The sequence below is a fragment of the Xenopus laevis genome, chromosome 4L (assembly GCF_017654675.1).
Source record: "Xenopus laevis strain J_2021 chromosome 4L, Xenopus_laevis_v10.1, whole genome shotgun sequence".
Classification (NCBI taxonomy): domain Eukaryota; kingdom Metazoa; phylum Chordata; class Amphibia; order Anura; family Pipidae; genus Xenopus; species Xenopus laevis.
This window is the reverse complement of record NC_054377.1, coordinates 30,639,696-30,665,283: the sequence shown is the minus strand read 5'-3', so window position 1 is coordinate 30,665,283 and position 25,588 is coordinate 30,639,696. Positions and strand designations below refer to the sequence as shown.

At 36.9% G+C, this 25,588-nt stretch overlaps 1 protein-coding gene across 3 annotated transcripts in view; it reads right to left on the bottom strand.

The window, feature by feature from the left end:
- Positions 1 to 25,588, bottom strand: part of sptbn2.L (spectrin, beta, non-erythrocytic 2 L homeolog) — a 115,667-nt gene that overhangs the window by 29,494 nt on the left and 60,585 nt on the right. For all 3 annotated transcript variants that reach the window (XM_018257715.1, XM_018257716.2, XM_018257714.2), the window contains 10 exons: positions 6,237 to 6,388; positions 5,935 to 6,108; positions 4,686 to 4,777; positions 4,285 to 4,365; positions 3,939 to 4,054; positions 2,911 to 3,023; positions 2,164 to 2,351; positions 1,029 to 1,146; positions 540 to 698; positions 64 to 366 (listed from right to left, as the gene is read on the bottom strand). In XM_018257715.1, coding sequence (XP_018113204.1) covers positions 64 to 366; positions 540 to 698; positions 1,029 to 1,146; positions 2,164 to 2,351; positions 2,911 to 3,023; positions 3,939 to 4,054; positions 4,285 to 4,365; positions 4,686 to 4,777; positions 5,935 to 6,108; positions 6,237 to 6,388 — 1,496 coding nt within the window. The remainder of the gene's footprint in view (positions 1 to 63; positions 367 to 539; positions 699 to 1,028; positions 1,147 to 2,163; positions 2,352 to 2,910; positions 3,024 to 3,938; positions 4,055 to 4,284; positions 4,366 to 4,685; positions 4,778 to 5,934; positions 6,109 to 6,236; positions 6,389 to 25,588) is intronic.

The following is a 25,588-nucleotide window of genomic DNA, read 5'->3' as shown; positions in this document are numbered from 1 at the left end:
TTTTTAAGCTTAGTGTATACCCATTATATTTATTATGTAAAAAAAATCTATCCATCCAGATACCTTCATATCTTCTGTCCAGTCCATGAGATAATGCAAATCCTGGAACATCCTCTGCAACTCTAGGTTCATATGAAGCCTTTGCCTTCTAGCAGTGACAAGCTCCCTCAGATAATCAGAGAGACGTATTACATTGCACTTCCGAGCCAAAATCCTCCGGACATCATGGTAATTCTCTGCCTCCAGCTCATCAGCCACTGCATTCACTGCTTGCACTCTCTCACTGTAAGCCAATATATCTGTTTCGATAGCTTCATGTTTCCGAAGCGCTGCCTCCACTGCAGCTAAGTCCACGCCAAAGTTATCCTGAGGGATCACAGAGACTATTTTATGACTGACCTTTTAAAAGACATCTGCTAATTTTAAACCTTGCAATGGACTACTAAATGGACTGACGTATCATTCCTTCACTATAGAGAAAATTTCTGCCGAAAAGGGGCAAAAAATAAAATGGGTAAATTAGAAATATTAAATATCACCTGAGCTACAAGTCTCTGGTTTTCACTTAGCCACGTTTCCCTCATGGCTGCTTTACGGTCAAATCTTGCAGCTAACTGCTCTAACTTCTCCTGGCGGATAAGTTCATTACGAAGTGCGAGCTCGCGTTCATGCTCTGCCTTCTCTAGTCGCTCCCATGCCTGGGAAAAAAAAAAAAAAAAAGAGAGAGAGAAATAATAAATGATAAAAATTACATTGCATTTCAGCCAAGGAAACTACAGACAGATGTAAAACCTACAGTTCTACCGTCCTTAAAGCAACCGTGCACCATTCCCAATTGCAACTTGGGTCTTGTACATGGAAAGCAAATGCTCATGAAATATTCATGTGCACTATGTATACACGTATCTCTCAGCAGATGATCATCAGGGTCCATTGCACTATATTAATGAAAGCCAACTAACTAGAAAAAACATTAATTTGGTGAGGGAAATGTTTTTAATAGTGGTGCCCTACATCAATATTCTTACCTTGTTTATATCAGATATGAGCTTTCCCTCTCTTGGCGTATACACTTTTTGATTATTAGCTCTCATCTTACTCTGTATGGTGAAGAGAAGAACTTCCAAATTCCCCTTTTCTGTAAACCTGTGACACACAAACAAAACAGGAAAAACAAAACAGACCAAACAATTTAAAGATTGTCTTAAGGCCAGAATTTCCCTAAGGCAAATAAGGAGCTTAAATGTGAAATTCCCTAAGAAATTATTTTCTCTGATGCAAGGGGGTCAACCTGCTTATTAAATCTTTTCTATGCAGCAATATTTTAGGGTGGTGTTCCAAACTTTTTTAATCAGGAATACAGTTAGATGTAAAAAAAAAAAAAGTGCTAAACACAGTGAAATCAACATACAACCCACTATTTTTAGTGTCTAATTAATCATCATATGCAAAATCATGGAGCATAAAAGCCATCACTCAGCATCAAAATATGCCTCAACAGTGTAATTTGTATATAGCTGTACAGTCAGAGCTCCCCTGTGTAATATACTCAATCCATAAAATCCAAAGTACATTTAGTCAAGAACAGCTCACTGCAAGTTGTATTATTGTGCATAGGCATTGTTGTACAGCTAGCAAACAATACATTAAAGATGCCTGCCAAACATGCCAAATCAAGCAAAATCAAGCAATGTGAGATATTTTAAGGATGTGTAACATGAGACCAGGACTAGTTCCTTGCTGCATGATAGCAGTTTAGCATTTTCCAAGGCTGACTGGCTTTGCAGTGTCTCTCAAGACACTATTTGCCAGCAGATATCACTTTTGGCTTTCTTGCCAATATACTGAATGCAATCACAAAAAGTGAGCTGCATGTGGTTTGGTTGGCAGCTATTTCAATCCCATGACCATTGTTCAATTCCTTGCATAGCTCAGATGTTGTTGTCTGTAAAGAAGCAAAGGGGCCAAGAATGGGCTACAGATTTAAAAAGTAGGGTTGCAAGGGGAATAAGGATATTTGTAGAATTAAAGCTGTCTTTAACTATTGCCAGATAAACTTCTGGTTCTATTAGAATGGTTATAGTATTGGAATCACAAATGGTAAGAGAACACTAAGATGCAGAGTTCCAAGTTCTAAAAGAAGGTTTCAAGAAAGAAACTCACTTGGGAGGCTTTTCTACAGTCCTGTAGGTGTTGAAGGCCTGCAGCTGGTTCTGAACTCCACTCAGAGAGTTTGCAAGCTTTCGGTCATTGAGAGTGATGATCATCTGTTCAATCCACTGCAGGAGTTCTGATGCCAGCCTTTCATAGTTCTCAATTAACTGATCAGCTTCAATAGCTTGGTCAAGCACCTATAAATAGGATAGAGAAACCCAAAGATGTTTGCAGGGCTTTTTATAGGAAAGATGCAAAATCTTAATTCTGAAGCCTCAAAGGTCAGCACAAAATTCATATAATTTCTTTACAATGCTACAGCTTACAAGCATGTTCAATGGTGAAACATACTGACAAGAATTTGAAGAGCATTATCCTAATAATGAATACAAAACTGGCTGAGGGGTATCTGCAACTGAGTTTCCTACTTAACTCCTGCAGTTGCTTTTCCAGCCTGCCTTCTGTACATTGTACATGCCCCTCATGCTGTAGAGCTCTTTGAACTAGGTTACATAACTTTTTTTTTAGAAATGAAAGATATATTTTTATTTGAGAACGTTCCCAGATTCTATAAAGGTGTTAATTTGTTCCTTACTCTTTGTCATCCTCCTTTGTAGCTACTAAAGGCTTAAGGAAGGACTGGTTTGATGCCTAGCTAGACCATTGCAACTCCATGCAAGTGGGGTTGCCTCCCTCTTCACTGTAGTAATCAGGACAAGATTGTATTTATGTGACCTATTTTGCTGTGAAGTCTACCTTTCCAATACGCTTTCCTTCCACGGCTAGGGCTTTCATTTTGGAGAAATAGTGATAAAATGTGGCCACATAGGTAATGATGGATTTTTCATCAGGCTGATCCACATTGACATCTGAAAAGATAATGATATATGTCAGTAAAAAGGTGTCTGGGCTAGCAATTCCCTTGCCTACACAGTGCCAACTTGCATATGTTAATATTTGCTGAACCTTTATTAATCAATGCTTTCTCTGGAAGGTAAATTTGTTGTTTCCAGGATAAATGTAAAAGTGCTGCTTCTTTATTCTGTTCTTCCATGCACTAATCAAGCAGCACAGGCAGGCAGATGCATATAGATTAGACGTTGCGCATCACATTTATTTGAATATCAGCAAAAAGTACTCACCAAAGTATTATTTATTTTATAATACAACCTATCTGATACATGGTTTTGGGGTAGAAGAGGTTCATTGTTTAAAGAGAATACATCAATTCTGACATTTTTTCAACAGTCTTTTTTTTTTTTTTTACCCTTTTGTGGCCTAAAGGAAATATTAATCTGACTAGAAACCTTTCATCTGCCTGGCATTTAACTTGGGCAGAGAAAACCATACCCTCCCTTGATTACAAGTATTGTAATAATCATGACCTATGAGGAAGCAGCTAGTGTAACAGAGAAAACAGAAGCTTGACTAAATATCTCACATTTCAGGCACAATAGTTTTTTCTTCTTAAGACAGTGTACCTTTAAGGTACACCGTCTTCTAAAGACAGTGTATCTTAAAGGAATTCTGATTGTGCAGTTCCTAAGGGTGCTACATGTACAAAACAAGTTCTCTCAGCTGCGAAATGGAGCAGATTAAAAGAGCAATTTTCCATCTCTGGTTACGAGTGAGGAAGAGAAGACATTTTCCTGACCATATAGCCATTTCATTTTTAAAAAACTATTTTAATTAAAAATCTATGGGTTAATATATAAAGGAAGTGCTGAACATGAAATAAAATCTATATCGATCAAGCATTGCTAAGAAATCCTATAAGGTCATACCTTCAGGATCCAGAAGTTTAGTAAGGCCTAACTCTCTTTCAGCTACATTGAAGGCATTCTGGAGGTTGTGGTGTGCATTAGACTTCTTAAGTGTGTCAAAGTCAATTATATCTGGTCTGGGGTAAAAAAATATATTTTAAAATACAGTATAGAGTCATAAGATATGTTATCAGAATTTTCTCCGAATAATGAAATGTAATCTCTCCATTAAACAGTTACCCCTTGACACTTCTTTGCTTCTGCTTGGATATCCTTATACAGTTTCCAAGTTTTCATTCCCGTAAATATAACTTCTTAATTTTATCAATGCCCCCTGTTTTTCCACACCAACCCCATGGATACTAACCTGTGTTTGTGTACAATGGCATTAAACGCAAGTCCATCTCGCCAGCTGGTGGTAAAATTGTGAACATTTACGTTTGGATACCTTTAAAGTAAAAAAAATTGTTTAGTTTACTTATTTATTTATTTTTTTAAAGGTCCATTAAAATAATGCTCATGAACTGCTGTATGACATTACCAGTTACATATCAACGAGTAGAGCTTAGTTTATGGCCAGAAACTATTTCAAAATGATTAAATACCACTGAAATTATCAATAAATAATTACATGCAAACTTTTAACAACAAAAAGACAAGAAGACACAACATGCTGGAACACAATTTTTTTTAAATACATATAGAAACACACATATTCATGCTAATCTCTTTATAAGATGCAATAAATGTAATGTTTCCAAATCTCACCCAGCAGTCTTCATCTGGCACCAAAGCAGTAAGGCATCTTTAGCAGACTTCTTTTCTTTATTATCTTCTGTCTCTACACTTATATCTTGGATCTGGGAAAATTGCCACAGTGGAAAATAAGTTCTGTCTCTAACAGAAATGCAACTTCCATAATCAATAGGATAAAAAGACCTTTCCCAACCAAACATCACTGACATACATCTATGGAGCAGACAAAGCAGGATGGCTGGTTCTCCCCAAAGAGGGTTTTTAGAAAGAGATCCCTTGTGCTATTTAGTTTTGAAGTATCAATGGGCATATGAGGCCAAATGTCTGCAAAGAGTTTCCTCTTTTCACAATACCAGAACTTTCCAGAAAATGAAAGTTCAAGACATAAATATAAATTAAAGTCTGAAAAGGTCAGTAACATCATAAGCTGAAAATATCAGTTTGTACAGAACTTGCAAATAAGATGCTTTTAATCTGGGCAGAGTTTATAGAAAGGTTTATATCCTATATCTGTGTAGAGCGTAAAGACTTATATTTGATCTGTATTTATCTCCACTGAATAACATTGTCTTTTAACTAGGGATGGGCGAATTTGACCTGTTTCATTTCGCCGAAAATTCGCAGCCGGCGAATTGTCGCCGACGCCCATTAAAGTTTATGGGCGTCCAAAAAATTGTCAAGTGGCGAAATTGTTTTGACGTGCAACGCCATACAAGTCTATGGGGGGCATTTTTGAGACGAAACAAGGCGAAAAAATTCGCCCATCCCTACTTTTAACCCGTTTCTGATATCTGCAATTCAGCACTTCTTCATGGCTTCATAGTGATTCATTTATTAACTCAATAGCACATGCAGTAATTTCGTTATATTGTCACCTGAGCAATAAGCAGCTTTGCTTGTGGCCAACAAAATGTCCCTTACATACTTCTGTACACATAACTTAGCTTTCTTTATATGTTACAGGATTCCTGCATATTTGTAAGTAGAAAGCCATCATTAAACTAATTTTAGAGTTGCGTCTTGTTTAATGGAGTAGATCTGTTGAATCTTGTTTCATAGCTTCTTTCGGCTGTTATCAGCTGAAAACTGCTGAAAAATATTGGCTTAAAAGCTAAAAGAAGCTAGAGCTGATTTTTCTTAGGCTAGGAACATCATTATCATCTCCATGTTCCACTGAAGTCTAGAAAACTTTTGTGAAAAACAATAACTCTTTTGTAGCATAGTTTCTAAAGACAGGAATGTCTGAAGTATGGTTATTTACCTGAAACCTTAAAATAATAGTCCAGATTAATCCTAGGGTTAACCGATGATTTCCATCCACAATGTCATGTGATCCCATATTCTCCAAATGTACCTTCTGTTCTTTTAAAAATTGCAGGGCTTTGTCTACATTTTCCAAGCAGTGGATTCTCATGCGACCTTTTGTGGGTTTTGGCTGCAAGTTAAATTGAAGTGTATTTAGTACAGAATCAAAAAGCAAGCACTAATTAGACGTTCAGCATCATGTGATTACCAACCATATGACATGGTACCAGGACAGCTAGTTATTTTTGCATCACTCACCAGCTGCTCTCCCGATAGCACTTCTAACAATCGAATTAACATCCGTCCATCTCTTAAGTCATTGTAGAGATCGGAAATTCTACAGGTGACCCTGGCCAGGTGAGAGTTGACCCATTTGGTAAATGTCTTCTTCTGCACAGCTTCTCGTTCATCTGAAGAAAGTAAAGCACATAGATACTAAATATCCAGGGCATGAAACAGCCACAATTTGACTTTATTATAAAGCCACCTGAAATAAATTATACCAACATATGTAAACTGAATAAGTACACAACACTACAGAAAAAGATCCACACATTACAGACAATTGTTTGGTTTCCACCCAGCAGCCCAATGCAATTTGTAAGAATGATACTGCATATCATCATGCTGTGGGATGTCATTTACTACTATACAGAAAGTAGATGACAACCTTCTGAGGAATACCACTGCAATCATATTGCAATGGAAAAATAATTACTATGATAAAAACAATATGCAACTGAATATCTTAAACAGAAACACGGTTCCGTTTAATTCAGATATTCTATGAATGCTTTGCTAAATGTAACAAGCAGCTCTGAAAAACATTTTTTAGGGCTCATGATCACTGAAATCTGCATATACAACCACACATGATACAGGTGCCACACTGTGTCTGCTGCTATTCTCTACATAAAAGGACAAGTGACTGGCACTTTTAAAATGTTTGTAAATAAGCAGCCAAACATCAGTATCTCTATCATTGGTTGGAGAATAAAATGGGAGCGAAAATAAAAGGAAAACAGAGCTAAGAGTTATTCATTCTTTTAGGGTTTCAATGTTTAAAAAAAAAAAAAGTTAACTACATAGTGCTGATTCCTTTCTAGAACAATTCCATATCTTTGCCAAACAATATCTCTGTTGACGTGAAGGAATGCAAACATGCGATTTTAAGACAATTCTTCCAGACTGCATGCTAGTAATTAAGCAGAAAGTATTTTGTTAATGTACAGCTCAGATCATTTGCCCTTTACTTGTTTTAAGTATAAAGGCATACACATCAGTTTGCATGGTTTTGCTACAGCATAGTTTCCATTTTCAAAATGCAGTCTCAAAATACAATGTTAATAGTGTCAATGGCAATCATATCAAACTGCTGATATGAGCAGTTTTTATGATTGCCACCTAAAAGGGTCAATGCTCGTGTGTAAAAAAATCACACATATAAGCATTTGCTTTCTATTAACCTTGATTTGTAGCTTTCTGCAGCCATACTTTAAACAACAACAAAAAAAGTGATGGTCTAAACAAAACAAAACGCTACATGCACCAGAAGCATAATGTATTGTAGTAGGTATGAGGGTATTGCATGACTTCACAAACATGAACTGGCACGTAAATTGCTCCTTGCATTTACCTAGGAGTTGAGTAATCAATTAATCAAATAAAAGTAGATATATTGATAGGAACAAGGGGAAATAATGGTTATAAACTAATGATAATAGTGGCAAGTCAGATCTTGGTCTGACGCAGAGAGAAATTACAGTTTATATAAATAAGCTGCTGTGACAAAGCCATTCAAACCGATATTGGTTATAGGGCACATTTCTGAACAGCAGATAACAGGCAAGGTGTTTTTTTTGTACATGTAGGCTGCTGATCAGGCTGTAACAATGTAACATGTTAAGTGGTTGCTTTATTGATTGGACAGGTATTACATTTTTATCAGCATACCATATCAGCTAGTGTATGGTCCATCGGTATTTACTGAATTTACTGAGTTTTAATGTTGTACCTTGAATAGTTAAAGGGGTGGTTCATCTTTCAGTTAACTTTCAATGTCTTACAGAATGGTCAATTCTAAGCAACTTTTCAACTGGTCTTTTTTTATATATTTACTTTTTGCCTTCTGCCAACTCTTTCCAACTTTCAAATAGGCGTCACTGAACCCCATCTAAAGAACATATGCTCTGTAAAGCTACAAATGTATTGTTATTGCTACTTTTAGATTGCTCATCTATACTTATTCAAAGCAATACATGGTTGCTAGGGTAATTTGGACCCTAGCAACCAGGCTGCTGAAATTGCAAACTGGAGAACTGCTAAATAAAAATCCAATTAAATCAAATTCCACAAACAATAAAAAAATAACACCAATTGCAAAGCGTCTCTATACTCTATATCTTATTAATTAATATCTGCATAGCTTAACACTAGTTAAAGGACATTAAGTAGAGAGTGAGGCTGCTTTTTTGCAGTCTGTCAGAATAAGAACTTGTTTACTTGCACATGCCCACTCACCCTCCTAAGAATTATACAGAATGCAGTTGCTGTACATTAGGGCAAGTTGAATCAGATAGAGTCATATTGTGCAAGTTGCTGAAAGGATGTACCAACTCCTGTAATCTCTGTCTTACCACATCATAACAACTGGTTTCTATACAAGCAATTATCATTGTATACACAGGGTCAATTAATGACATCAGTGGAAAATGGCAATTAAATTAATGACAATGCTGGCCCCACACTAGTTAATAAATAGTCATCAAAAAAGGCTAAAACAGGGGAGGGTTGTTTATACTGGGCACATCTGCTAGTATATGTTGCATGGCAGCACAGCAGAGTTTTCAAAATGCAATTTAATATAATCAGTTCTACCGAAGGCAGGTATAGGTGTGTCAGCTATAAGGAAATTAAATGGCAAGGTCCACTGGGACCGGCTCTGAAGTTAATGAGTAAACATTCTCTTTAGGGTATTAATTTATATGTCATTGCTATATAAACAGATGACAAAAACAGTAAAAGGACTACATCGGTATTATTCTGTTGCCCTAACAACGAAATAAGGGAGGCATGAACTGTAATGTTGTGCTAATTAATGAGTGCAAACAAACTCTTGCAACGTACGCCCCCACACTAATGGTTTTGGGCAGATGCCAGTTTGGTCGATTTATTAATATATATATATATATATATATATATATATATATATATATATATATATATATATATATATAGTACAACGTTCACAAAGTCACGTATACCTGTGAAATTACAAGAAAGAATTTCGTCAATGAATTCACTGAATTAATTCAATGAATGCATCTCCTTACACTGACTTTAAGGACTGCGATTTTCTCTCATTTTATCAAGATTCCCTTGGAAGCTGAAATTGGGATACATCCATCAACCCCCTCCCACATACAGTGTCTGACTGGGATACCAGGGGCCCACCCAAAAACCTTAGACCAGGGGCCCACTCTCAGTACTGATATTCTTCCTCTCCTCAATCAAACTCTATTCGCCTAGTTTTTTTTTTTACATACTATAATCTATTATTCCATCTATTTAGCCTCTTTGTTCTCGTATAATAGGGAATGGCCATGAAATAGGGCAAAAGTTTAGCAGCATGAGGGCCCACTGACACTTTGGCCCACCCAGAGTTTTTCTGGTATCCCGGTGGGCCAGTCATTTTTTTGTGGTTAAATGAGGGGTTGTGGTTTTATGTAGATTATGGGCATGCAGATTTCCACTGGCAAATTCTGGAGATTTCTTAAATCCAAGAAAACATCAATGATGCTTATGAGGTGCTTAAGGTGAGACATTGTGGGCCATGAAATTCCCAACTTGCATTTAAAACTTATTATATAGAACAAAAACAGTTCATATCATCACTCATTTGCCTGACTGGGAGGCAAATTTAAGGTCCCTGACAATGCACACATCCCTTCATTAGTCTCTGCTGAAAGCAAATCTATGTTGTTGGACTTAATTAGAACATACATGTATGCAGCAGAAGTCCAACAAATCTGCAACACTGCACATAGGGAGTTTAACATGCACAAAAACTTACCACAAAACTATGCCAAGCATATGCAATGTCCTGTAAAGGGCATAATAAAGTAAAGATAGGAAATTACAATCACTGGCTGTTGCAAGTTGTAAATCAACAGCTGCAGCAACGCTTCAGTTGTATATATCTGATCCTTTTAACGTTCGATCCCACTGAGCTGGGAACGTAGAAAGAACGCAACCTACATGATAGGTTATAGGAGGGGCAGTAGTAACTTAGCCAGAGAAGTTAACAAACCCCATATCATTACAGTGATAATGATCTACTTCAGGTATTTAAGATCTTATTTTAAGATCTTATTTTATGTTACCATTTAGGGCAGAGACACACTGTCAGATTAGGGAAGATTAGTCGCCCGGCGACAAATCTCCTCTTCTTCGAGGCGACTAATCTCCCCGAACTGCCTTCCCGCTGGCTAGAATATAAATCGCCAGCGAGATGGCACTCGGATTGCTTCGTTTGTGCCCAAAGGTGCCTGCTCAATTGACATCTGCCCAACTTTCAACCAGATTTCGATCAGGGATACACATGGAAGCCCCATACACTGCCCAATATCAATCTATTGACAGTTTATATCTGCCCTTGTATTGGGCCCTTTAGACTGAACAACCCAGGAATGCATCATTATCACCCTACTATGACATGGGGGTTAGCAGAGATCGCTGCAGTTAGTATAATAGAAAGGGGCCTACATCAATGGAAATATCCTGGCAAAGAAAAATGCAGCATAACAAGAAAAGCAGAATACTTTACTCCTGTACATGAAGCCAAAGTAACAGATAATCAGACCATATTTTACTGCAACAATCAGGCAGCTGAAGGTTTAGGGAGCATATTGGCAGTCACCCTGTGATTTCATTACTGAAGTCTCAGTTTGGCTCCATTTCACAGCCTGCAACATTTGAAAATAAAGCACAGCACAAACACTCACCAATCTGGATTCTATTCTAAAAGAAAATCTGGTAATAAGAAAGATATTGATTGCATGTGATAATGTCCCCTAAAGATCTGTAAAAATCTATGGTATCATGATTAATCGTCATTTATCTATATAGTGCCAGAGGGAGTGTTGCGTTTTAGCTCTATTACTACATTGCTGCTCAGGTCTGGCTGTGAGCAGGCCAAACTGAAATATGCAGGCCGATTCCAGTCTCGTGTGAAACTAGCCTTATAAGAGGGCCTGCACTGCTGCACAGCAAATCTTAGTTATATTAGCGAGCATAATTCTATGATGATAGTATACCTTCAAAAAAATAAATAAAAAAATAAAGAAATAACATTAATGCAATGTTTAATGTCTCAGGTTTAGTATAAAAAAAGCATAGCAATAATTTTTAAAAATGGTTTCCAGTTGAGACTGACCCTTCACTCTATGCCTGCGGCCAAGATAACATTGCATCAGCCACTCTAAAAACCGGAAAAACAAGTTTTGAGAATTCATACATCTCGCTAAACATAGGGAGTGGCACAAGGGGACAGAAAGATTTCGCATCCTGAAACTTGCCTGGTTACAGATTGTTTTTGGAGAGACAGAGTTAGTGTCAGGCTGGGCGGTATTAAATTAAAAATGAGGTCATTAACACGCTCGGTCGTTACTGCAAAACCTGCGGTTACACCCTTTATAAATAAAGCTTGTGCACATAAATAATGAGAAAATCTAAATATGCATGTAAATATACATAAGGGTGGATACAAGTGTAGACAGGTATACCTATCAGAATACAAATTATAGACAGACAAAGGCATATGAATCTCTGAAGAGAAGTGTGAAAACAAAAACAATTCCAAAAAAATTAGTGTGTATGAACACCAATACTTGACATTTTCATTTTGTCAATTTTTAACAGACATATGTTACATGCAAATAGTACACCATTTCTGGATATTCATGGCAGAATTCTGGTGATGCCACTACCGCTCAAGCAGATGCTTATCTCTCTTGCCATCAAGCAGGAGGGGGCCATATCTCAATTATACTAATTGCACTAACGTTTTACCTTTTGCCTAACTTACCTAACGAACGTCTTACCTTTTGCCTCATGGAAAAAATGACCCTGTGGATAATCCACATTTGTAAAATGTGCAGTACATGTAGATGAATAGATTCTTAGGGAGGCAGATAAATAAGAATTTGGTTCCAGATTCTGCTGAACCTCAGATTTTTGTTTTTTAGAAAATTGTCATTCACCTAAATGTAGCGTTTTGCTGTATCCAAGCAATTATGCATAAACAGATATACAATTTATGCAGACAGATCAAGAGTTATTTTTGCTTACATTTATATTGCAAAATAGGATTCAAATTCAGTTCTGTATTTGGATAAATAGTTTGTGGAGTATTCAGCTAAATCTAAAGAATTCTGGAAATCCCTACTAATTACACAGATTGTGACTAGGTAAACTGAGTTCACACAGGCACCAAGAACAGTAGTTTGGACAGAAATAACTGGCTGAGTATCTAAACTGCAATTCCCCCTTTGACTCGGACACGTGGATTTCTCTGCAATGTAGCTTTCTCTGCAATGTAGCGAGATTAGTTGCATCATGACATGCAAATGCATTCTCATGGCAGGCACATTCCAAACAAATTGAATGCAAGTAATGGAAGGAATTGGAACCCTTTCAGGAAAATGATTGACTTGTTTCTCCAGTTTCTTAATTTCTTTCCGCACATCATCCCTGATCTTCAGATCATTGGTTGGATTGGAAAGGGGGTACCAATTGTTACAAAGCTTTCTTACTCATAGTAGCAAGTACAGAACTAAATGTCACATCTGGCTCGGATTGTAGACCTCTAGTTTATACAGTGCTGATCACTTATTTCTCTAAGCAAGATGTAAAAATATTTTTTTTTTCGCCATATTGTAAAATATGGATGCACTGGTCCAACTGCCTGTTACACTTTCCAGTCTTATTCCTTGATGATAGATGACTGTACTTGTTCTGATCATGGCAACTAATTTACAATACGGGTAATAAACTCAAATACAATTGTACCAGTGTGTGATAGTTCAAAATGCATTGTCACGAACACCACCCATGGACTAATTGTCAAAACAGCTTGGGTGGCTATGTCTGTCAAGCGTAGGAATAGAGAAACAAGAGTGATGCTAATTCATCCCCACACTCTTCTCATGGTGACTCTACAGTGTATCATAGAGGACTTAGTGTAATAAGTAAAATCTTGTTTAAAAACAGAAGCTGGTAAACACAGTAGAAATGTTTGCTTTTATAAAACACTTACTGAGACCTACTTGTGTTGTCGTGAATCAATTGTCTCTGCCTAGCCCCTCTGGAGTAATATTGGTCATATTTTGGGGGGAATTTTAGCTATTATGACATTAATCTGCAACCCTAAAAGCCCCCTGTAGTCCTAAACAGCCTCAAGCTCACAGCAACTACTTGCAGCTACAAAACTAAAAAGCCTAACTTATCTGGATGAAGATTTCAGTTTAAAATGAACTCAAATTAAAAAACAGAACCTGCTTAGAAAAGATATATAACATTACGATATCTGATTCTGATTCCTCCTTTTTGCTGTACCCTGTGACGTATCTAGCATTAAATAGACAGCTATGGTGGGCGCTGACAACAAAATACAGTCTAAAATTTGTATTTTGTGCTTTCTAGATTACACTTTCTTTCTGCACTACTTCATTCAACCCTCAGAACAACAGCTGCCTAATCTGCTCTCATAAACATATGAAATATTCCTACACCCCAATGACAGGCATGCCACGATTTGTACAGGCAGGTAAAAGGCATTCTCTCTCCCACAGATGCAGCAGAGCCCAAAATAAATTACCATTTCTCCTTTCTACTTGACATTCATACCTATAAATTTAAACACATTTTTTAAAGATACATGTCAGGGCAGCTATTGCAATTTCCATATGCCCAAAAGCATTGTTACACCCTGATTATAATACTCTGGTAACATGCCGCCAAGACACTCACATCCCTGCCACAATGATATAAACATTAGTTACACCATGAAAAATCAGTTTTGTTTGTCATGGACATATACCCCTCCAATATATCAGTGTGATCTTTCAATACGACTAAACCACTAGTTCTGTGTGATTCAGATCTCCAAACTGAAAAACCAGATCTAAAAGTGACTAAATGTTATAGCAGAAACACAGACTTAGGGGCAGACTTAACAAGGGTCGAATTGAAAATTCGAATTTTCAAATTTTTTTTTTATGGTCAAAACTGTCAAATTCGACTACTGAGTTATTCAAATTCGATTCAAGTTTTTAGAAAAATTTGAATTCGATTTTCGAGATTTATCATACTATTAAGACTATTCACCACCTTAAACCTGCCAAATTGCTGTCTAAGTTAATGGGAGAGGTCCAGGAAATTAATTTCAGAGAACAAACGTGAATAGAGTTTTTTTAAATTTAAATCGAATTTGATTTGGTTTTCTGTCCATTTGTAAAAATGTGATTTCTTAAATAAATTTCGATTGGTCAAATTTCAAATTTATGGGAGTTTAGGAGAATTTTTAAAAACTCGATATTCCACCTTTGATAATAAATATGCCTCCTGCTCTATAGATACACAGATCTAATCTTAAAAATCCTGCTCCATTTCACTACTAATTGAATCTAATCACGTTTATTGGAACACACCTAATTTCCATAGAATATCCAGAAAAATGTGTAGTATATGCAAATGAATATTCGGGTAGAACCAGATTTGTGGGTCGAAGCCAAATTGCTGCACTGGGTTGGCAGGAAAAATAGCAGATAATTCCCATGGATACCATAAGGTTATCATGGCTTAACTAGCAGTTAGAGGGAACAAGGACAATTTCTCTTTAAACCATAGATTGATCAGGGATGATAATTTGCTTTTTGCTTGCTATTTTGAAATCTCTGCACAAATGATAGCATTATACTTGTACTTGCAAACTGCATATTAAACCTAACAGCAGCAAACCATACAATTTAGGGCAATGGCACACCAGGAAATTAATCGCCAGCAATAAATCTTTGCTTCTGTGGGCGAGTAATCTCCTATAAAAGCTTTCCCACCGGCAATAATATGAATCGCTGGTGGTAAAACCCATATGTTGCTTCAGACTCCCAAAATCGCTTGAAATCGCCTCAAAATCAAACTTCAATTGATTTTGGGAGACTGCAGAGACACATGGTCTTACCACCAGCAATTCACATTATGGCCGGTGGGAAAGCTTTTATAGGAGATTAGTTGGACACTAGTCGCCCACAGAAGCAGAGATTTAAAGCAGAGAAGCAGTGATTAATCTCCTGGTGTGCCATTGCCCTTAGAGAATGTTTTTCCTGCTGCAGATGCAGAGCATATTTTTCTTCTGTTGTGTTAATGACATATACATCACATTTCTATGTAAAGGACCAGATGAGTGAAAGAACATCTGATCTAATGGTACCTCATATAATATCGCTGCCTAATGTAGTTGATGATCAAACCAGGGCTCATTTAAACATCACAAAGAAGCACTCTAATTATGTGCACCGTCTTTGTGTCCTTTTACAGCATGGCCTCCTTTAAACGCTGCGCAAACATTAAGTCGCATTATAAAAACTGCCAGAGAGCTATAGGTTGAAGAGAACTACAGGTTAAAGATCCCTCAACAAAAGAGATCCTTGCAAACAGAACATTCTGTCTGCCTTTGACCCCTATCTCTGTATTTATGGGATGCAGAGTCAGTATTTATTATAAACATGCCATGAAGCAGCAGACAGATGTCTCATTATGGCAATCTCCTGTGGCAAAATGCAATAAAAGGGTTTTATAGCTTCTACTGATAAAGGATTATATTTACACCAAAAGGATAATGCATTAAGCGGGAAGAACATGAGATAATGTAATAAAACATAATGGTAAAACTTAACCTGCATGATTTACATATTTTATAAAGTGCAGCTTTGTAATAGCAAAGTTTATCTAAATAAATAAATACCAGTTGAACATACAGAATCAAAAGGTTATGTTGCAGTTAAAGGGGTGGTTCACTTTTAAGTTAACTTTCAGTATGTTATTGAATAGTTATTTCTAAGCAACTTTTCAATTAGTCTTCAATTTTTCTTTTTTATAGTTTTTGAATTATTTGCCTTTTTCTACTGACTCTTTCCAGCTTTCAAATGGGGGTCACTGACCCCATCTTAAAAACAAATGATCTGTAAGGCTACAAATGTACAGTATTCTTATTGCTGCCTGTAATCGTTCTATTCAGCCCTCTCCTATTTACATTCCAGTCTCTTATTCCAATCAGTAAATGGTTGCTAGAGTAATTTTGACCCTAGCAAACCAGTTGCTGAAATTACAAACTGGAGAGCTGCTGAATAAAAAGCTAAATAACTAAAAAAAAATAATAATAAAAATTAAACCAATTGCAAATTGCCTCAGAATATCACTAAAAGTTAAATTATAGGTGAACAACCCCTTTCATGAAACTGTCAAAAATAAAGCAAACAGTAACTACATACAAATATTTTTTGAAATCTGCAAGAATCTTGCAGTTTTTATGGTCTTTGAAACCAGTACATTGCAGATAAGCTTGAATGAGACCCTGATTCAAAAATATGGTCAGTGGTCAAGGTCAAACACCATCCGGAGGATAATATTAAATTAACCAATAAGGGAACACACCACAGGAACAGTAGGGGGTAGAATCTCTTGTGAAGCACAAGGGGCTTTATATTTGCAGTGTGAAATATATGTAGGATATGTTGGCAGCGCTGCACAATATGTTGGTGCTCTAAAAATACATGATAATAAAATTATAAAAATAATTCTTTGTAGAAAGTGAATTGAAACATTACTGGTGATGTTGCTCAAGAAACCAATCAGATCATTGCTTTTGCTTTCTAACTGTTGAAATGTAATTGCTGTTTGGTTGCTCCTGGCAACGCTTCACTCCACTTTTTACACAGCATGATATATAGGCCCCTTAGTGTATAGCAAATTAATTTACCACTTATTTAGGGCACTTATGACCCTGTATAGGAGCACTTCAGACTTAGAAGTCAGTTTTTAACCAATCAGCTGCTGAAATACTGCACCGTTTTGGGCACTTGGTGTGAGGGGATGTTCGGAGTTAAACTATACCAAGAGGTCTGCACCTACAACAAGGTCTTAGCACAGGGTGCATTTGACCTTCACTTCCCCATGTTTGAAGATGCAGATCAAGCATTGCCTCAGACAGTCAGGTTATTTAGCTAAATTCACATCAAAATCAATATCTGCAGCTTCTGGGTAAAAACAGATTCTTTTTGCTGGTACTGATATGGGATTTATTATTTGGAAAACAATTACCTTTTATCAAAATAAAGCAATTATAACTAAACATGAATCTGTGCATATGACAAACAGGTTTTTAAATATTTAAATATATTTAATAGCATCAAGACATGGCACTTCATATTATGAAAAGGCACCATTAAAGGGGGTTTACACCTTCCAAACACTTATTTCAGTTGTTTTCAGATTGTTCACCAGAAATATAAACTTTCTTTTCAATTTCTTTCCATCTTTTATTTATTATGCTTTTTCCAAAATTTAAGAAGTCTAATGTTCCAGTCTCTGGTGTTTCAGCAATCCAGGTGCAGTTTCTGAACGGTTACAATTTGCTCACATTAGTTGATACATTTCAGCAGCATCTGTGGAATATTAGCAACTATAGTATAAATTATAACAGTTTTTAATCTCAGGTATTCTGCTCACAAGGGACAAAGATAAGAAATGTATCATTCGAAATGTATCAATTTACAACAGTTAGAGTCGTCGACCTCCTCTCAGAGCTGCTTTAGAAAAATTAAACTTAAAGGGATACGGTCATGGGGAAAAAAATGAAATCAGTTAATAGTGCTGCTCCAGCAGAATTCTGCACTGAAATCCATTTCTCAAAAGAGCAAACAATTTTTTTTTATATTTTGAAATCTGACATGGGGCTAGACATTTTGTCAATTTCCCAGCTGCCCCTGGTCATGTGACTTGTGCCTGCACTTTAGGAGAGAAATGCTTTCTGGCAGGCTGCTGTTTTTCCTTCTCAATGTAACTGAATGTGTCTCTGGGGCCGATTCACTAACTTCGAGTGAAGGATTTGAAGGTAAAAAACTTCGAATTTCGAAGTTTTTTTGGGCTACTTCGACCATCGAATGGGCTACTTCGACCTTCGAAATCAAACTATTCGAAGTAAAAATCGTTCGACCATTCGATAGTCGAAGTACTGTCTCTTTAAAAAAAACGTCGACCCCCTAGTTCGCCATCTAAAAGCTACCGAAGTCAATGTTAGCCTATGGGGAAGGTCCCCATAGGCTTGGCTAACTTTTTTTGATCTAAGGATTTTATCGTTCGATCGAAGGAATTATCCTTCGATCATTTGATCGAACTAAATGCGCTAAATCCTTCGACTTCGATATTCGAAGTCGAAGGATTTTAATTCCTAGTCGAATATAGAGAGTTAATTAACCCTCGATATTCGACCCTTAGTGAATCGGCCCCTCAGTGGGACATGGGTTTTTACTATTGAGTGCTGTTCTCAGATCTACCAGGCAGTTGTGTTAGGGAGCTGTTATCTGGTTACCTTCCCATTGTTCTTTTGTTTGTCTGCTGGGGGGGACAATGGAGGGGGTGATATCACTCCTTGCAACTTGCAGTACAGCAGTAATGAGTGATTGAAGTTTATCAGAGCACAAGTCACATGACTTGGGGCAGCTGGAAAATTGACAATATGTCTAGCCCCATGTCAGATTTCAAAATTGAATATAAAAAAATTTGTTTGCTCTTTTGAGAAATGGATTTCAGTGCAGAATTCTGCTGGAGCAGCACTATTAACTTTTCCCATGACAATATCCCTTTAACACTTCAATTTTAGACAAACAGTCACAAATAGAAAATAGGAAGTACTTGTAAAAAGTATTTATCTCTGGTGAACTGCCTAAAACCAACTGAAAGTGTTGAACCCCTTTAACAAGAAAAACCCAGGTCCCAAGCATTCCAGATAAAGATCCCATACATGTGTGACGTTTATTTAAAATATTGAATGTGGCCACTTTGATCCAAGCCAATAACATGATCATCCTGTTCTAAAGCAAATACTTAACAGGTAGCCCTTGGGGTATCACGCTACTGACATTTACTTCTAAAAACCTTCCAGCTATGTGACTTATTTAGGAAGCACATATACAAGCCTAAATATGAGAAAACTTAATTTTCATACAACTTGTTATTCAGCAAAAAGACAGAATTAGTCAAGGGTGTAAACAGTTTTGCATGCGCGCGCGCACACACACACACACACACACTTATATGATGTCAATCTCTAGGGATGTGCATCCAGGTGAACTTTAGGCACACCCTGGCCATGTCCTTTTATGCCCAGACAAAGCTTCAATATGCTCTGACCATGCACCTTGGTCCCCTACTGCCGAGTATATATAGAATATATATAGTATATATAGTAGAAATATCTAGCACAGTTTAACGTCTGCTTATAAATACCAGTATATATACCAGAAATATCTAGGACAGTTTAAGGTCTGCTTTGGCCTTGTGTTTCGGATCAGCATGCTGCAGAAAGATAACATTTTACTCAGCCTTCTGCTTTCTTAGCAAACCGAAAGCACTTGTATTGCAGTATTTGTGTTTTGTACTATTCATGTATTCTTTGTTTTAATAAGATGTCCCTGCTTATGAAAAGCTGCCCAAAAACATGATGCTACAGCATCCTTCATTGTGGGCATAGGGAACCACATCAAGAGCTATCATTATACAAACCTGTAAGGGAGGGTGGCGTAAAAGAAGCCATTATACAAAAAGAACTACATGAACGCACAATGACCCAGCTGTAACATGTGAAAAGGTTTTGCACTCAGGTGACACCAAGAAAGCAATTTTTTGGCCAAAGCTCAAAACATCCTCAAACAAATTCTACTAAAATGTTGGCTAAAGTGCAAAAGTGAGTTACACTCTAAAGAAACTAGTACCTCAAAACACATTTTCAGAATGGAATTTTCCTTATTCCGGTAATTTCCCAGGTACCTCAAACAAGCGTGAGGCGACACAGTATCTAGCTAAATAATCAAGCAACAAGTCAATAATATCCAGGGAAAACAAGTTCAATAGACAGGAGTTAACTTTGCATGACTAGAACTTATCCAAATATCTACAAAAAGGTTTTAGTCATTAAGAGTTGGGCTATTCTATACAGGATCACTTGTAAATACACTTTATAACAAAAGTCACATGAGATTTTGTCTTCTAAAAACATTAAAAGGCAAAAGTGGCAAATGTTTTCAAATATAATGTGCTCCCAGTCTACTTTATAAAATGTTTGTACAAGAATATGTAGGGTGTCTGGTTCCAGGCATTTGTTTTTCCCCTTAATCCAGGCCTGTCAGTTGTAGAGTTGGATAAACAAACAAAAGCCACTGCTGATTACATACCTACAAAATAAAAAATATTATGGTAAAAAGAAGAAATGTTTACTTCCGGCTAAAAACACTGTTTAATATTATGTAGTTGCTTTGAAAATAATTTCATTTGAAAAAAAAAAAAAAAAAAATGATAGTAATTGTTTTTGCCAGAACAGAGGACTTTAGTTCCTGGTAGCCTTTTGGTAACAAAACAAAAAGTAATCTGCTCTTGTACAATCAGAGCAGTAAGGCTGCTGACAGAATGGATGGATTTTGATTCAAAAATAATACTCAGAAGTAGGAAAAATAACCCCCCGCCGCCATACAGTTGTTGTTTTAAACGTATGTTGATTATATATCCTTTTTATTTCTTTCTTCTAATTTTTTCTCCTACCCCCCCCTTTTCCCCCTTTTTTTATTATCATTCTTGCGTTACTGTGTTACCATTGATGACAGGATGCTGCAACAAGCAGACAGCCCATTTCATGTGTAATGAAAATCAATAAAACATGTCAGTTTAAAAAAAAAAACTCAGATAATTCTGCATCATAATCCTGTCCACATATCTGCACCCAGCCTTTCACTGCACACACAGGAGAAAGCAGAGGTCAGAGGATCAGTCACAGGCCAAGAATCATCCCCATCTGGCAGTAGCCTAAGGGTTCATTTAAAGGAACAGTAACACCAAAAAGTGGAAGTGTTTTAAAGTAATTAAAATATAATGTACTGTTGCCTTGCACTGGTACATCTGGTATGTTTTCTACCGTATATAATTTATATAAACATGGTGCTGTGTAGCCATGAGGGCAGTCATTCAAGGATCATGTTGCATAGTAGATAACAGACACTATTATAATTTAACAACGAAAAACAAAACTGTTGTAAATTAATGTTCCTTTATGGTAGGGGCACACTAGGCGATTCGGGGAGATTTCGTCGCCTGGCGACTAATCGCCTCATCTTTGCGGCACCAATCTCCCAGAATGCCTTCCCTCTGTCTTGCGCCAGCTATAATCTAAAGTCGCCTGCAGCATGGCACATGCGACGCTTCGTATTCTGAAGTCGCTCGAAGTTTCTCCGTGAGGAAACTTCGGGTGATTTCGGAAATCGAAGCGCCGCGAGTGCATTGAGCTGGCGTTTTCTCATTCAAGCAGGCGGAAGGCAGGAAGAAGGCAGTTCGGGGGGATTGTCGCCCCGCAGAACAGGCCTTGTTCTGCAACAGTAAATGAGCTTGGCTGTCTCACACGATGCATGGTAGAGTCAATTATCCTTTAGCTAAACAGTCCATTTACATTAAATCGAATACTGCCTAATGGTGCCAACAACTGATTTCACTAGAAAAGCAGGTGAAATGAGATGTTTAGCTGAAGCAAAGCAAACAAACCATTTAAAAGGGTAGTATACACCTATATGTGTCTCCTTTAGCAAAAACGTTCATATTAATTTGCGTTTTTATTTGAAAGCAGTGACCATTATTTTTGCTTTTACACTTCTTATCTTAACATTAATTAGATGACATAGTTTAAAAAGATATACTGTATGAATAGCCCACTCTCTTAGCTCTTTGTTTTGAATGTTTTCCCTTACAGATACAGTCCATTATTCAAGAGGATTATCCAATTGACTTCAACCAATCACTGAGTAGCTTCAGTTTTTCTGTTTCCCCTGTGTAGCTGAAGAAATAACAGATTCTTATCAAAATGATAGGCAAAAAGTATGTTGGGAAAAGCCATATTCACTGAACTTGTCTTGAATAACCTACTGCTTATATTACTTTTTTTAAATGTGTTTTTCAGTCTGAAAACACAAGAGAGGAAGTATTCCATTGTTTCAGCTAGCGAAGAAGCACTACATGAGCCTTCCTGGTCTGGATTACCTCCTATAATCAATACAGCACTGCCGTGAGATAAAAGAGCTCTGTGGGTACAATATATAATAAATGGACCTAATAGAAAATTATATACAATGTTACTTTTACCTTCTTCTGTTTAACTATGTGACCAACAGCTATAAATATTTTGGTGCTCTGTATAAACATGTTTTTGTGTTGAAAGAAATACATCTTTTTTTACATTGTTACTATCCAAGTATTAGTAGATGATTATCAGAGGTACATGAAAGTAACAAAGCCTGTGCAACCATACCATTCTGGGTAAATGTGAATTGGACCATATGCTAATCAATCTGGCCATCCAGTTTTCTGTTCACACTGCATTTGATTTGGGTGGATGGCCTAAGACCAAGGAATCAGATAGCAGGGTAAATGAGTAAAGCTTTAATCCTACTGTATACTTCAGGTAATGCACATGGAGCATTTGCTGCCCACCTGCTGACTAGAAAACACACAGGCAGCAAAAAGCTCTGCATGTCATTGTGCTTAAAGAAAGATGTAAATAGGGGAATAGAAAAGGGATCATGTTGCAGGGTGTTGAAGAACCAGCAAATTCTGGTATTAGAGGGAGTAATTCCTCTTGCCATTGATTGAGGGGAGCTGTGGGATGAAAAAGGTGCATAATAAAAACGCAGAGATGTAGACAGAAGAAGCTGTTGTACTATTTAAGAACTGCTGAGGATTTACAAGTGTTTTTAACTACCATGTTTCCTCAGGGAGAACTGCCGTGATCAAAGCAACTATCTGTGCAAAAAATTGATTTCTGCTGTAGTTAGGTGTCATTCAAAAACATTTGCTAGTATACCATAAACAGTAGTTCACGTCGTTTTTTTTTCAGTGCACATAGCTGCTGTTTATATCCCGATTATTATGTGCGATTTATATTCCGTATCAGTATGTACAAGCAAAGAAAACCTTAATTGAGAATGACATGTTAAATAGGCCCAGCTAATACAGAATCATTTTGTCATTCATACAAGGCCAGGCAGCACTAATGTACTTATATGACCAACGACCATCAGTACTTAATTTGAACAGAAGCATCTGCATCTGTGAGCCAATGACTGGTATATGCAGACCAGATATTCTTCAAGATTATTCAAAGCTGCTTTCCAAAGGAACTATCCTTTCAATGATGGTCCAGTAATTAAGCAGATACCCACCAAACCGCTGATATACTTACAGCCAAATACAAAATCACATGTTCGTTGCAACACTCTGCTTATGTTTTCAGATTCTCATAAAATGTTTTAAAAAGGTATTTTACTAAATTACTATATTTGCTTATTGCTTAGAGGAGCAAGCTAAATTAGGAGACTGAATTAAAAATCCAAGTTGACCCTTCTAGATGCAGCTAGAGAAGCAATGTGCATCAATACTGATGGTCATGCAGTAACTAGCAAATATGTCCTTGTGCTGTCAGCAAGAGCAGTGGAAAATAGAATTTTTTTACATTTACCAAAGGCAGCCTGGTGAACAGCATCAAAGATTAAAAGTTAATACATAATTAACACATGCATGTACTGTGACACATTCCAGCTCTAACAAGTTTTAACACAGACGAGTTTCCTTCCTATACAACATGCATTAAGTACATAAGAAAATAACTTAAAGACGTTGTTTACCTTCAGATAGATCACCAGAAATAAAGATTTTTTCCAATTACTTTCTATTTTCTATGTGACCGTTTTTCTAATATTGAAGTGTAAAGTGTCATTTTTCTGGGAGGGGGTCACCGACCCTATAAATGTTCTAAATGGATACATTTAGTTGCTACATTTCTTATCTTTGTCAGCGCTGACCAGAATCTCTGGGTTTCATTACAGGCAGCTGTTAGAATTGATACAAAAGTTGCCAATACTCCAGAGATTCTACTGAGAAATGTATCAACTAAATGTTGCAAAATTGTAGCAGTTTAGAGTCTGCACCTGAATTACTGAGCTGCCCGACTGAAACACCAGATACAATTTTAAACTTAGATTTTGTAAAGAAAGTAAAGAATAAATAATGGAAAGAAATTGAAAAAAGTAAAAACAACAGAACTGAAATAAGGTGAACAACCCCTTTAAGTACATTTACAGTTCCAGTTAGTTAATAATGAACCACTGTGCATGTGACTATTACCAGTTCAGGCTATTATCAGTCCCAGCATACCACCTCGGACTGTGTAGTTCAGCCATGTAGAATGCTTTAATATTTCTTGGTGTTGCATCTACAAGCTGGAGTAACCATTTCACTTTGCAATGCTGTGAAGTTAAAGTTGTACTCACATTAAAATGAGGCTTCCATCGCCTCTAAGGAACAAAACATTTTATTAAAACCCACATCTGTCAAACTATTTGCCCTGAAAATTCAACAACTAAGCAGTATATAAGAAGGGGATCCTAAACCCCCCCACCCGGAAAATACTTAACACCTACACTTGCTGGACACCTCAGTAGCATAGCTACTATATCTACCCTCCTTCTAAAGTTTATTTGCTACACAGTAGGCGTATGGAGTGTGCTGGCAAATGGAATCTCTTGGGCAGAGAATAATGTATCATGGCTAATCCGCTCCTAAAGAAAAAACATGTTAATCCTGAAACATGTTGGCCAATCATTTTCCACACAAGATGTCATCCATCAGCAAGGGACAAACACAATAATAGAAAAGCTTAAATAGCCAATAACACAGGTAGCAAATATGCCATAAATGCATTTACATGTACAGTCAGATCATAGACACTTTGTTCATTAGATGTAATCTCTGACTGATATTACTACCCAAATTGGGCTAATCATATTTATTTTACATAGAAGCACAGAACATTGTAAGAAATTTGGACAGTCCCATCAAGACAAGATGGAATCAAAGTTCCAATGAAGTCCAACTGATTGCTGGCAAAGCACCCATTCAGGTATAAATACTGCCAACTTGTTCAAGAATGGCAAAGTTAGCAGTCTATATTGGTCTGTATATAGCCAACTTTATTTGGAATCTTTGGACAATCTAAAATATCTATTATTTGTGGCTCCACTTATGAACAATAAACAAGATGTTATACTGCCCATGCAAATCAATTTCAAGTCGATCAAATTGCTTTGTACATGAATAAATACATCATACACAGTTATGAAATTTCAGTGCTTTGGACACTATGATTCTGTGATCTCTAATGCAATGGTATTTTATCACCAAAAAAGTTTTTGGCCAAGGAAAAATGCGGGCAACAAAACACCATTGCCTTTAGTAGCCCTCCA